Below are 14,920 nucleotides of genomic sequence, written 5' to 3' on the forward strand. Positions count from 1 at the left end.
CAAAATAAGCAGTATTTGCCAATAGCTACAACTAAAACATTACACATGTTCAATAGAAAAAAATGAAGGATTTTTTTTGGACATTAAAATCCATACCTACAGAAGAGCATTAGAGTTTTCCAGATTACCAAAAAAACAATACAGTTGATAAAGTGTAAAGATTTTAGCTGTTCACTTTTTTTTTCTATTTCTTTGTAGCCTGCATAAGACAGATCTCAAACTTTATCAATTCAGAGGCTTTTATCTCTGTTAATCATTGCTCATGTCAATTCTGTTCCTGATGTTTCTATATAGCAAAAATAATTTGTAGGCTTGCACTGAAATCCATGTACCATATTTGGTTACAGTATATTTTCCCATTAACATGTCTTCAAAATACCTTCAAACAAAAATAAGAATACTTTATTTTGTTTAGGATAAAATATACAGAGGTATTAATAGTCTTTCTTGAACACTTATTCTTTGTACATCCAATATACATTTAGAATTCTCTTTTAGAATGGATATAATGGATTGCTTCCAACTAATTTTTGTGGCTATGTTGCATTTCACTTAACTCATGATTGGACAACTGACTAAATTTGTATGTCCAGAAGCTAGTTTTTGTGATCCTAATGACTTCTAAAGTGGATAAAAGAGGTTTAAGTATATCTTCTTACATTTTGTAATGTGATACGCATTTCCAAATGCTTGAAAAATTTAAAAAATTAAAATCATTTGTGTATGATGCAAATATATAATTTCACAGTGGAAAGCCCCAGGGCATAAAACAAAAATACTTCAAAATAGCAAGAGATCATAAGCCTGATCCTAAACATCTTTGTGTAGAAGTAACAGATGTAGCACCAGCATAATATCTGTAATATCCATTAGATACTTACGTTATCTGATCCTGACCATTTACTCATACAGTAAGATTGGATGCATGTAATGTATTCAGAAACTGAGGATTTCAAGGTGTATTGTTTGCACAGACTTACTGCTTGTGAGTGTTATTTTCACTTTTTTTTTCTATTCTGTAGAAAAAGGCATGAAAGACCATCTCATTTTAATCACATGAAAATTTCATATATTTGAGTAGCAGACTCATTCCGTGCCACAGCAAAAGTAAGATCCATGTGGTATAAACCATTCCATAAGACTATCACTAACTGACACCTAGGTTAAGCTTTATTTTAGTTGTAAGATCTATCTGTGTCATAGATAGTAAAAGCATCAAAGCAAGAAATTAGAAATGGAAGAGTAAACTACATTTTTGGTGATCCCTTATCAATGAATGACAACACTACAGGAATTGCAATACTACAGGAATACACTATTATCGGCTGGAACACAAAGATACACTGTTCATATTAAATTTGAATGGCATTTATATACCACTGAAGAAAGGTAATTTTGAAATAGTGCAGTCATAAAAGATATATTGGGCTATCTTAAACTGTTCCACAGAATTATGCAACACAGTGCTCCTATCCGAATTGGTTTGGAGGTTACTTCCACAGAACCTGAAATACCTTGTTATAACCAGATTATACACAAGGGATCAGAAACTGATAAATTACAACTTTTAAATATTTTTTAGTTTTACTGATATAATGATTAAATATTTTATTTTTCCTTAAATTCTTAGTGTGTGAAGTAACTTTTAAGATGGCATATATTATAAATACTTGCATGGTGGACTGTCAGTTTTAATTATTACATCTTGTTTCAAAAAGTGGTAATCTTTCTGTATAAAAAATGTATAATCAAACAGCTCCCAATGAGGTAATCAAAAGAGAAAGTTGTATTATGTCATGGTAGAATTTAAAACTCAAAAGCAACTACTTTACAGTGTATTTGATTTATATCCCTCTTTTCTGTTCAAAATTAATTCATTAGAACAAGTACTTTCAGTGTACTTACACTACAGGGAATAGCACAGCATGTCCAGCTATCTGTAATTTCAATTCAGAATTGACAGCTTTAGAGCAAGTTCTCACGGTAAAAATGCTTCTTTGTAAGCACCGTTAACAGTTACAGTTACAGAACTGAGCCATCGCTTAGGTGCTTATTCAAGTAATGCACTTTTGTTTGACAAATCACGATACCGGATACATTTCACTTATCGAAATGTTTGGAAGGAGCTATTAGCTTCCTTCAAATGGAACTAGCTGTCCTTGGTAGACGTTTATCACATTATGCAGCAGCGTACCTATGAAATACTCTATTTAATCCACCTTCATGAAGGTAGCATATGCATATTTGGTGTGCCAAAACTGACAACTAATTTTCACAAAGTTGACCAGGAACACAGTGGATATTTACAGTAGCCATAAACTAATACATTCCATAAAAAAAATACTACAGTACAAGCTTTCAAGATAGAACTTTAACCAGAAGTTCCCTTTGCCCAAAGAATGTAGCTAACCATTAAAGCAATTACATCAATTAAAAATCTAATAGAATTGTGACACAGCACAGCAAATTGAAAGGAATGCTGGGAGTACAAATTTGGCAACATCTGGAGAAGCAGACGCAGACATTCTCATCCCTGCTTTATAGGAAAGTTGTGGAAATTGCTTATAACTGCTTGTTATATTTGGAATATATTTGAAATACAACTATTTGGAAGGATACAATCACATTTCTCCCTTAAACCAAGAATATGAGAATCTCTGATTATGGTAAGCTAGACCAACTGCAGCAGAGAGAAATAATGTACGAATATTAATTTTCAGTTGCCTAGAGATCTCATAAATAATCTAGCTACAGCTGTCATAATTTGTGTTAACCTATGCATTCCTCCTACCATTACATTAAATCTGAAAAAAATCAATTCTGACAAAGGACTATTTCAAATGAAAATGGTCCAAAAATAAACAACATTGCTCTATGTTTTATGTGAGATTATGTTCTCCCAGGCATCAGTGAGATCACATTTTTCTGTCAAAATGTGGCAGAATGAAATTAAACACACATGTGTGGATAGATAGATAGATATAAACATTCTTTGCTAACACAACTAAAAAATAGCTATGAGGGGGAAAAAAAGTGCTGCTGACTTTGCAGCGGAGCCTAATTGCTAGAGAGGTAGGTACTTCGTTAAAAGTATTTATGTATTGAGACACTTTTAACTTTTATGTATTGAGACACTTTTAAATATACCAAAACAGTATTAAATTGCAAAATTAACAAAAAACAGTAGTTACATCTACAGTGTGAAAAGTTACATTTTTTCTCCCAAGAGGCTTCCCAGACAGGTAAGGAAATAGTTGGAGAAATTGTTTAAAGTTAACTAATCCTGAAATAGTTGTCACCTAAATGATGAGATGGTACAAAATTACCAAATGCTGTTTTAGTCTTTTTTTTTTAGAGGCTTTGAGTATTTTAAATCCACTAATTTAAATTTCATTAATTTCACTTCATCCCACTTATAATTACTTCCATTTGCAACTTGTTTGTGGAAATATATTCTATTGATAAACAGAATTCTGCACGTTGCGACTTGCAAGGGGAAAGACGGATAGATTAACAAACACATTTGAATATATTTTGTGCATTAGATCTTGAAATATTACCTTCATATATCACTATTGTGTTCCATACTGAAATATAATTGAGCTCTTTTAAGAAAATGCTAGACAATTTAACATAAATACAGCTAAATGGACAATCTCCACCCTCCAAAATACAGCTTACATTGGAAAATAAAACATGTCCTACAATAAGGCTTATATATAAAGCAAAGAAGTATTACAGCAGGTTGCCAAATTACATCCTGTGGTACAGCTCAAAGGCCATTCATCTTCATGTTGCTTGAATGTAGGTGCCTGTTCATTTGGAGCAAAGCCGTTTGGCTTAAAAGAAATGCAAGAGCTTGGCCAGAATGATTATTCGCCAAGGCTTTGAGTAGACTGGGTGAAAGTAGAAAGCCATGAAGACATTGCTGATTTTGCACTGGTGAGTGCTCCTCCAACAGACTGACCTGTATTATGAAACAACCAGACAGGATGAGGGAAGAAAAAATTAGGTAAAATAGAATAGATTAAGGGTATATGTCAGAAGCAATTCGGCCTGGATGATGATAATACTTTATTGATTAGCCATTAGGCCATATCAGAATACAAAATACAGAACAATGATAAGACCACGTGTAAGCAAGTAAAAGTAAACATGGCATGGAGCTGAGTTATTTGAGGACTGCCTCTCCCCAGTCACTTTTACCCATCCCATTAGGTCTGGCAGGAAGGACGTGTTGCAGGTCCCATCCGTAAAGGAATATCATCTGATGGGACTCAGGAGGAGAGTGTTTTCTGCCATGGCACCCACCCTCTGTAATATCATTTCCCAAGATCAGATTGGCCCCAAACTTGATGGCCTTCAGGAAGGGCTTGAAAACATGGCTTTGCCATCTGGCCTGGCCATCTGGTGACATGGGTATGGAGCCTGCCAAGTGGCTGTATAGCTAAGGAAACTCAGCGCGCTCCCACAGATTATGGGGTTTAAATTTTTTTTATTGTTTTAGTGTTTTTAATGATTTTTGTTATGTTTTGGGTTTGTTGTATTGTTTTTGTATTTTTAACTTTGTATGCCACTCAGAGTCACTTATGTGAGATGGGCAGCTGTATAAATTTACCCAATGAATGAATGAATAAAAGGCAAAACTAAAAGGAAATACAAATCATATTTCTATGTCACCCCTACAGTTTACCCCAATCACATCCACATATGTGGTTCTCAATTGTACCATTTTGTTCAGATAAAGGGCCATGGTTTATGTAGTCTTTGGGTTCTGACTGCACATAAAATGTATTGTTTTAATATATGGATGCCAATAGGCCATCTGTCTAATATGTGATCCAAGACACTGATCTCTCTCTCTCTCTCTCTCAAGGTTGGCATTCAGATAATATATGAGATATACCAGGAGCTCCACAAATACATTTGTTGTAAGCAACTTGGTTAAACCTTCCATATCTAACCATTGTGTCCAGCTGCTCAAATCTTACTAGAGAAATATCCCCCTAAGATGCTTGGGCATTTCTGTACTTAAGTATTTTGCAGTTTGGAAGATGTGTTAATAGAAGCTCATCCATTTCAATGTGCTGAGGGTAACTATGCCTCTCGGAGCTTCTATATTCAAAATTCTTTCTGTAGCGATCTTCTTAACTCGTTTTCCAGAGACAGTTGGACAAGAAGCAGGGAGACTGCAGCTCCTGATACAGTTTTTGACTTGTGCATTTCAAGAGTTCTGTAATTGAAATTCAGTCTGTTTTTTAGACACAATTTTGGGAGTTTCCATAGCACTGATTCTGCACCAATAATTGTATGTCCTGATTTTAGACAAAGTATATAAATTTCCAATTTGGCTCTGATTGCAGCAGCTGAGATCCTTTTATCCACACTCAAAATACTTCTCAGATGTTGTGATCGTGTTTGCTTTATAATGGTGTATGTTTTACTTCAGCTCCATATAGGGAGTGTAGGGGTAACTTTGGCTTTGTATACCTTAATAATTATGGTTAAAGAACCTGGATAACAGTGATTTATTAATTTTAACAATAAATTCATATGTGCTCTCACTCTGAGCTCCTTTGATGATGAGGGAGCCAAGATCCAGTCTCGGAGAAGACTATTTCTAAATAAGGAAAGGAGTTGATTTGCTCTCTTGACTCACCATCTAATAGCCATCTATGGCTGCAGTGTCATTTTCCAAAAAACATAATCTTTGACTTTGATTTATTAATGACCAGAAAATTATTATGATAGTAGGAGCCAAGTCTTCTTATCAACCAGCATAGCCCAACTTGCAAATATGATAATAGAATCATGTTGTCAGCTTATAGCAAAGTATTGCAATGAGAGTTACCTTAGGCATATGTACTTCAGGATCCTTTGTCAGTCCTGGTAAATCATTAATATATAGATTGAATAGCAGTGGTGCAAGTATGCACCCCTGTCTTACTCCTTTGTAAGTATTGATCCTGCTTGTCATGGTTCCATTGACTCCAAACCTCACTCTCAAGCAAGTATTTGTGTAATGGGCTTTGATCAGTGTAAGCAGTCTGGGATCCATATTGAGGAGAGTTAATTTCCTCCATAATGTGTGTCTGTTAACTGTGTCAAATGCTGCACTAAGGTCTATAAGCCCAGCAAACAGTTGTCTCCCCTTGCTGACATACTTAGTAATTAGATGGTTCAAGACAGTAATTTTCAATAGTAGATCGACTCTGTCTAAAGCCATATTGTTCTTCTGTGAGACCTAGGTAAAATGGGATTTATTCCTAAAGAAGTTGTAGCAGGTTTGCTTATATATAGGAGTACTCTTCAGCAAAGAATCGTTACCTTGTCGTGGTGCTGGAGCTTGAGCACCTCAATGATGCCATGAGCTAAACCGTGAAGGGCCACCCAAGACGGGAAGGTCATGACAGAGAGGTCAGACTAAATGCGATCCCTGGGGAAGGTAATGGCAACCCACCCCAGTATTCTTGCCATGAAAACTAAATGGATCAGTACAACCAGAGATATGTCGGTATACCATCGGAAGATGAGACCCCCAGGTCGGAAGATGGTCAAAATGCTACTGGGGAGGAGCAGAGGATGAGCTCAACTAGCCCCAGACGTGATGACGCAGCTAGCTCAAAGCCGAAAGGACGGCTAGTGGCCGATGGTGCTGGTGGTGAACGGCGAATCTGATGTTCTAAGGATCAACACACCATTGGAACCTGGAATGTAAGATCTATGAGCCAGGGCAAATTGGATGTGGTTATTGGTGAGATGTCAAGATTAAAGATAGACATTTTGGGCATCAGTGAACTGAAATGGACTGGAATGGGCCACTTCACATCAAATGACCACCAGATCTACTACTGTGGACAAGAGGACCACAGAAGAAATGGAGTAGCCTTCATAATTAATAGTCAAGTGGCTAAAGCAGTGCTTGGATACAACCCAAAAAATGACAGAATGATCTCAATTCGAATTCAGGGCAAGCCATCTAACATCACAGTGATCCAAATATACGCCCCAACAACAAATGCTGAAGAAGCTGAAGTAGAGCAGTTCTATGAGGATCTGCAGCACCTACTGGACAACACGCCTAAAAGAGATGTTATTTTCATCACAGGAGACTGGAATGCTAAGGTGGGCAGTCAAATGACACCTGGAATTACAGGTAAGTATGGCCTGGGAGAACAAAATGAAGCAGGACATAGGTTGATAGAATTTTGCCAGGACAATTCACTCTGCATAACAAACACTCTCTTCCAACAACCTAAGAGACGGCTTTATACATGGACTTCACCAGATGGACAACACCGAAATCAGATTGATTACATCCTTTGCAGCCAAAGGTGGCGGACATCTGTACAGTCGGTAAAAACAAGGCCTGGAGCTGACTGTAGTTCAGATCATGAACTTCTTCTTGCACAATTTAGGATCAGACTAAAGAGATTAGGGAAGACCCACAGATCAGCTAGATATGAGCTCACTAATATCCCTAAGGAATATGCAGTGGAGGTGAAGAATAGATTTAAGGAACTGGACTTAGTAGATAGGGTCCCAGAAGAACTATGGACAGAAGTTCGCAGCATTGTTCAGGAGGCGGCAACAAAATACATCCCCAAGAAAGAGAAAACCAAGAAGGCAAAATGGCTGTCTGCTGAGACACTAGAAGTAGCCCAAGAAAGAAGGAAAGCAAAAGGCAACAGTGATAGGGGGAGATATGCCCAATTAAATGCAAAATTCCAGAGGTTAGCCAGAAGAGATAAGGAATTATTTTTAAACAAGCAATGCACGGAAGTGGAAGAAGACAATAGAATAGGAAGGACAAGAGACCTCTTCCAGAAAATTAGAACCATCGGAGGTAAATTCCAGGCAAAAATGGGTATGATCAAAAACAAAGATGGCAAGGACCTAACAGAAGAAGAAGAGATCAAGAAAAGGTGGCAAGAATATACAGAAGACCTGTATAGGAAGGATAACAATATCGGGGATAGCTTTGACGGTGTGGTCAGTGAGCTAGAGCCAGACATCCTGAAGAGTGAGGTTGAGTGGGCCTTAAGAAGCATTGCTAATAACAAGGCAGCAGGAGACGACGGCATCCCAGTTGAACTGTTCAAAATCTTGCGAGATGATGCTGTCAAGGTAATGCATGCTATATGCCAGCAAATTTGGAAAACACAAGAATGGCCATCAGATTGGAAAAAATCAATTTATATCCCCATACCAAAAAAGGGGAACACTAAAGAATGTTCAAACTATTGAACAGTGGCACTCATTTCACATGCCAGTAAGGTAATGCTCAAGATCCTGCAAGGTAGACTTCAGCAGTTCATGGAGCGAGAATTGCCAGATGTACAAGCTGGGTTTAGAAAAGGCAGAGGAACTAGGGACCAAATTGCCAATATCCGATGGATAATGGAAAAAGCCAGGGAGTTTCAGAAAAACATTTATTTCTGTTTTATTGACTATTCTAAAGCCTTTGACTGTGTGGACTATAACAAATTGTGGCAAGTTCTTAGTGGTATGGGGATACCAAGTCATCTTGTATGCCTCCTGAAGAATCTGTATAACAACCAAGTAGCAACAGTAAGAACAGACCACGGAACAACGGACTGGTTTAAGATTGGGAAAGGAGTACGGCAGGGCTGTATACTCTCACCCTACCTATTCAACTTGTATGCAGAACACATCATGCGACAAGCTGGGCTTGAGGAATCCAAGGCTGGAGTTAAAATCTCTGGAAGAAACATTAACAATCTCAGATATGCAGATGATACCACTTTGATGGCAGAAAGCGAAGAGGAACTGAGGAGCCTTATGATGAAGGTGAAAGAAGAAAGTGCAAAAGCTGGTTTGCAGCTAAACCTCAAAAAAACCAAGATTATGGCAACCAGCTTGATTGATAACTGGCAAATAGAGGGAGAAAATGTAGAAGCAGTGAAAGACTTTGTATTCCTAGGTGCAAAGATTACTGCAGATGCTGACTGCAGTCAGGAAATCAGAAGACGCTTAATCCTTGGGAGAAGAGCAATGACAAATCTCGATAAAATAGTTAAGAGCAGAGACATCACACTGACAACAAAGGCTCGCATAGTTAAAGCAATGGTGTTCCCTGTAGTAACATATGGCTGCGAAAGCTGGACCATAAGGAAGGCTGAGCGAAGGAAGATCGATGCTTTTGAACTGTGGTGTTGGAGGAAAATTCTGAGAGTGCCTTGGACTGCAAGAAGATCCAACCAGTCCATCCTCCAGGAAATTAAGCCAGACTGCTCACTTGAGGGAATGATATTAAAGGCAAAACTGAAATACTTTGGCCACATAATGAGAAGACAGGACACCCTGGAGAAGATGCTGATGCTAGGGAGAGTGGAAGGCAAAAGGAAGAGGGGCCGACCAAGGGCAAGATGGATGGATGATATTCTAGAGGTGACGGACTCGTCCGTCTGGTCCGGACGAGTCCGGACCATGAAGTCACGAAGAGTTGGAAGTGACTAAACGAATAAACAACAAAAACTCTTCTACACTTATATTTTAATTTGCTGTGGAATATGGTTTGGCTTTTGGTATTATATGTGACTTAAATGGTTCATTAATTTCCTGTGTTAAAAAAGATTTTTGTTCATAAAATATGAACTTCTGGTTCAGCAACAAACAATAATTTTAAGGCTGGTCAAGGCAAGGACATTCTGTGGTTGTAGAGTTAAGAGTTTTTTCCCTGATCTCTTGTTTGCAAGCCTGAATAAGAATCGGTCGGTTGGGTTTATACATAATGCTAAGCCATTAACCATGCCAATTTCATCATGGCCTAGTGGGATGCATAGCCCATCCACTGAATTTGTAGCATAATGATTCCCAGTTACAGGATCACTTACCAACAGCTCTTCCTGTCTGCACAACATTTCGACTGGTGGTAACCATGGCATTTCCAATCTTCTTACCACGTTCACTGTTCTGAACAGAGCTAAATAAAGAAATATAATAGCATTGTCCTACTGGTTTCTGCTAATTTCAAGTGTGTAAAGTTGATAATATCAATTAAGCATAATTAAATTGAAACATTAATTTATGTTACAGCTATCTAGCAGTAGAATGTGTAAGATACTTTGAATTTGAAATATTTTGAGTCTAAAATCGGTTGTTCCATTTTGGAAGTGTTTGGAACTCAATGCCCTGCTGTTTCAAACTCAGAATGCTTCCAGGAAGATTTGAACATTATTTTTATTTCTAAATATTTCTAAAACTTAGTGTACATGCCTACTTAGCATTATCTGATAATCAGCTCTCAAAAAATTCTGAATTTTTCATAAAATGTTGGGCATTAAACCAACATTGCCATAACTGAACAACAAACTACATACATTTCAACTGTGTACAAGTTTAAAAACATAATACTTACTGTGATAATCTTAATTTTACATCGGAAACAGAGTATTGTCCCTGGAATGGATGACTAAAAAGAGAGGGAGGGTAGAAGAGAGGGCAAAAAAAAAGAAAGATAAGCAGGCAAATGATTTAAAATACTTTCTCAGCTATAATATAATTACAAGCCATTATCTTTATGTGAGACGGGGTACATTAAAACATTTTTGTCCCTCTTTGATATGCTTAGGAGTCAATAATCTAAGTGTTTCCTGTCCCCAACAAGTAATCAAAAATTACTTCCTGGCCATGATGCTGCTGTTTAAATAACTGGCTATGTACTATTAAGGACAAATGAAGTTTAACACTTTCTGGCTTATTACATGAGCCCAACAAATCAGGAATAACTTTTGTCATATTTGCAGAACTCCTCAGCTGAAGAAACAGAGGAAGGGTTTTATCACCAATGATTTAAAGTAACTATACCTCTAAATTATGACAGTTTCTTCTTTATCATCATAATTTTGATATGGTCAACTGACTAATCAATAAAGTTATATATATTACTCTTTATCATCATCATGGCTTCTATTCATTTTCTCACTTCCATATAAATTGTGAAATAGTCTTACCTAGGATTTACTTCTGCGAGGGCTGGGTGTTTATTACTGTTCCACACTCTATAATTATGAGTATTCTTCCAAGCTGCTACAAAGGCTGCTCCAAAGTCAGATGATATTTTCTCACTGTCTGCCAAACAAAATGGATAAAGTGACTGGATTGCAATACTTTCTATACTATATGCATACCTAGTAGGATGTGCTCTGTTCTTAAAAGAACAAAAGAATATACACTTTCTGCTCAGTGGAAGATTAGATTTATCCCAAAGGATCTAATCTTGAAATGGAAGAGCAATTTGAGATTTGCTGAGAAAACAGCAATGAAGACAGATGTTCTTTTTTCTATGTAATTTGCTTTAATAGGGAGGGGGCAGAACCAACTTAAATTGAGTATTTATTTATTCACATTTCTGTCACCGCCCATCTCCCCCTAAAAGGGGGACTCTGGGCGGTTTACAATAAAATTCACCTTAAAACCTCAACGTCATAAAATTACCAAGTCAACACCTTCAATACTAAAATAATAAATATAAATATGGAATCCAAGTGGGAGATTTCCATTCAGTAGGGAGAACTCTACATCACCAGCCACCCCCAGGAAGAGCTATTGCCCTTTCCATCCCAGGCGAGGTGGCAGAACCAGGTCTTCAAACCCTTCTGGAAGGTCAGGAGCAAAGGGGCCTGCCTCACCTCAGGGGGTAGAATGTTCCACAGAGTGGGCGCCACTGCAGAGAAGGCCCGCCTCCTGGACCTCGCCAGATGAAATTCTCTTACAGAAGGGGTCCACAACATGCCCCCTCCGCATGATCAGGTGGGGCGGGTCGATGTTATGGGGATGAGACGGTCCCTCAGGTAACCTGGCCCCATACCATATAGGACTTTAAAGGTGATAACCAACACCTTGAATTGGACCCGGAAGCAAACTGGAACCCAATGCAGCTCACGCAGTAAAGGTGTTACGTGTGCTGATCTTGGAGCACTCATCACTGTTTGCACAGCCACATTTTGGACCAACTGAAGCTTCCAGATACTCTTCAAGGGTAGCCCCATTGCAGTAGTCTATATGGGAGATGACCAGGGCATGAGTGACTGTCCGGAGGGCATCTCGATCCAGGAAAGAGCGTAACTGGCACGCAACCTGAAGTTGTGCAAAGGCCCTCCTAGCCACAACTGCCACCTGCTCTTTGAGCAGGAGTCGTGAGTCCAGGAGGACCCCAAGTTACGCACCGGTTCTGAATGGGGCAGTGCAACCCCATCCAGAACTAAAGATGACAACTTCCTGGATACCGAGGAGCCATCAATCCACAGCCACTCCGTCTTACCAGGGTTCAGCTGAAGCCTGTTGTTCCCCATCCAGACCCCCACAGCCCCCAGGCACTGAGAGAGGGCAGTGACCGCATCACTTACTTCACCCGGGATGGAGATATATATCTGGGTATCATCAGCATACTGATGGTACCTCATCCTGTGGTGTTGGATGATCTCACCCAGCGGTTTCATGTAGATGTTAAATAGGAGAGAGGAGAGAACCGAACCCTGTGGCACCCTGCACAGCAGGGGTCGAGGGTCGGATCTCTCATCTCCTATCACCACCGACTGGGACCGGCCCTGGAGGAAGGAGGTGAACCAGAGCAAAACCACGTCGCCTACCCCCAACTCCCTGAGCTATCCCAGAAGGATATCATGGTCAATGGTATCGAAAGCTGCTGAGAGGTCAAGGAGAGTGAGGATGGATGCACTGCCTCCATCCCGCTCCCTCCAGAGATCATCCATAAGTGCGACCAATGTAGTCTCTATCCCATATCCCGGCCTGAAACCTGACTGAAAGGAGTCTAGACAATCCGTTTCATCCAGAATCCTTTGAAGTTGTAATGCCACCACTTTCTCAACCACCTTCCCCAAAAAGGGGAGGTGGGAAACTGGACGAAAATGGTCCAGAATGGTAGGGTCCAGCGATGGCTTTCTGAGGAGGGAGTGTACCAGTGCCTCTTTAAAGACAACCGGAACCACTCCCTCCCTCAAACATGCATTAACCATCGCCTGAACCCAACCACGTGTCACCTCCCGGGCTGCTTTCACAAGCCAGGAAGGGCATTGGTCTAGATGACACGTGGTGGCGTTTACAGTCTGGAGGATCCTGTCCACTTCCTCAGGCCCAACAGGATCAAACTGTTCCCAGATAACAGGGTAAGTACGTTCCCCAGACTCTGCCCCATGCTTAGAGTCCAACTTGGACCGAATCTGAGTGATTTTACCCTGCAGATGCTCAGCAAACTCCTCCTCATGGCCCTGTAGGTGGGAGACAGAGCCCCCGCTACCTAATAACAATTGCATAATTTTAAACAGGGCCGTTGGGCGGCATTCTGCGGATGCAATAAGAGCGGAGAAATATTGATGTTTCGCTGCTCTTACCGCCACAAGGTAGGCCTCAGTAGCGGCTCTAGCTTGTGTTTGGTCAGATTCAGTCTTTGTCTTGCTCCAGCGGTGCTCTAGGCATCTCTTAGGTAAAGGTAAAGGTTTCCCTTGACATTAAGTCCAGTCGTGTCCGACTCTAGGGGGCGGTGCTCATCTCCGTTTCAAAGCCGAAGAGCCAGCGTTTGTCCGTAGACATTTCCGTGGTCATGTGGCCGGCATGACTAAACGGAACGCTGTTACCTGCCCGCCGAAGCGGTACCTATTAATCTACTCACATTGGCATGTTTTCGAACTGCTAGGTTGGCAGGAGAGGCATCTCTTAATCCTCTTCAAAACCCGCGGTTCCTCCGTAAACCACGGGGAGTGCTGGGTTTGAGTGGGCAAGAGAGGCCGCACAGGCACGATCCTGTCCAAGGCCCCGGCCACTTCCCTATTCCAGGTTGTGGCCAGGACCTCCACTGGACCGTGCAGCAGAAATAAATTAAGAATTTTATTTCACTTGGGTAGCATAAATGCAACACAAGATTGATGCATACAGAAGTATCTACAGTCAGGAAGGAACAAAGCTGCTTGAAAAAGTTGATAGTCTCCTTTTATGACTTTCTTGTCTTCCTGCATATCCCGAAATATACATGATTTAATTCTAAATTATTCAGATGATACCATGCCGCTGAAAATAGTGTCTTCTTTGAAAGACCTACTGTCCATGACTCCCTACCAAAACAGAAATGGGACAGGAGTGGGATGTAATAAGCAAGGGCATAAATGTAACCTCACTCAAAAAAGTAAGCAGATCATTTTTATTTTACAAAGTTCAAATCACCCATTGTTCCATTCAAAAGAATATAAATCTCCAAGCAAAATAGGAAATTGTGTTGTGTAATTATTCCACTGAAGAATTGAAGATAGTTTCATGTATCCTGAGCATAATCTCGCTCAACACAAAGCACTTTAAAAAGAGCTTTGAAGACATTTTCATTCTGCCATCTTTTCTAGTGTGAATCCAGTATTACTGTCAGAGAAAACATAACCCTTTTCTTTAAGACTTAGACTCTTTCCAGTAAGGCTTACAAGTTAAAGGGTTAGATACAGACTAAACGTTTAGAACAGATGCACTGAAATCAGTGGAAAAGTTAGTCATAATTTCAGCTGATCTATTCCAAAGGTTTTAACTATGATTAAATCTAGATTAATCCAGTGAAGGCAAGAATTTGAAGACTAGATTGCAAGGGCAGCTGGGATGAACTTTGTGCAGAACACTGAACTATTTTGCCTCTCACTGGTACAACACTATGCTACTCATAGATTGTGCCCAACCTATTTAGTTTCTAGAAAGTCATTTTCAGGATACACAAGCCATTCAGGAGACACCCAACTTTCTGGATGACAACTGATAGACTAACTGGTCATGGGAAAATATAAGTGATGGATAATTTTTAACAAGGCAACATGACTCTCAATCAATAACTAAGCTGGTGTCATGTTCACCATTGCGGTGTTTCTGCATCGTAACGGTTTACTTGCCAAGGTGCTGATACGTG

The 14,920-nt window shown here is 39.7% G+C and overlaps 1 protein-coding gene across 2 annotated transcripts in view; it reads right to left on the bottom strand.

The window, feature by feature from the left end:
- Window positions 1-3,538: 3,538 nt before the first annotated feature.
- Window positions 3,539-14,920, bottom strand: part of AVL9 (AVL9 cell migration associated) — a 40,194-nt gene continuing 28,812 nt past the window's right edge. Inside the window, exons 13-16 of one of the 2 annotated variants that reach the window (XM_063304069.1) lie at window positions 10,977-11,094; window positions 10,382-10,435; window positions 9,858-9,946; window positions 3,539-3,967 (exon numbers count right to left, since the gene is read on the bottom strand). In XM_063304069.1, coding sequence (XP_063160139.1) covers window positions 3,873-3,967; window positions 9,858-9,946; window positions 10,382-10,435; window positions 10,977-11,094 — 356 coding nt within the window. In that variant the 3' untranslated portion in view covers window positions 3,539-3,872. Of the gene's footprint in view, window positions 3,968-9,857; window positions 9,947-10,381; window positions 10,436-10,976; window positions 11,095-14,920 lie in introns of those variants that run through there. The other variant, XR_010067974.1, reaches the window with a different exon arrangement.

Source organism: Candoia aspera, chromosome 4 (genome assembly GCF_035149785.1).
Source record: "Candoia aspera isolate rCanAsp1 chromosome 4, rCanAsp1.hap2, whole genome shotgun sequence".
Taxonomy (NCBI): Eukaryota; Metazoa; Chordata; class Lepidosauria; order Squamata; family Boidae; genus Candoia; species Candoia aspera.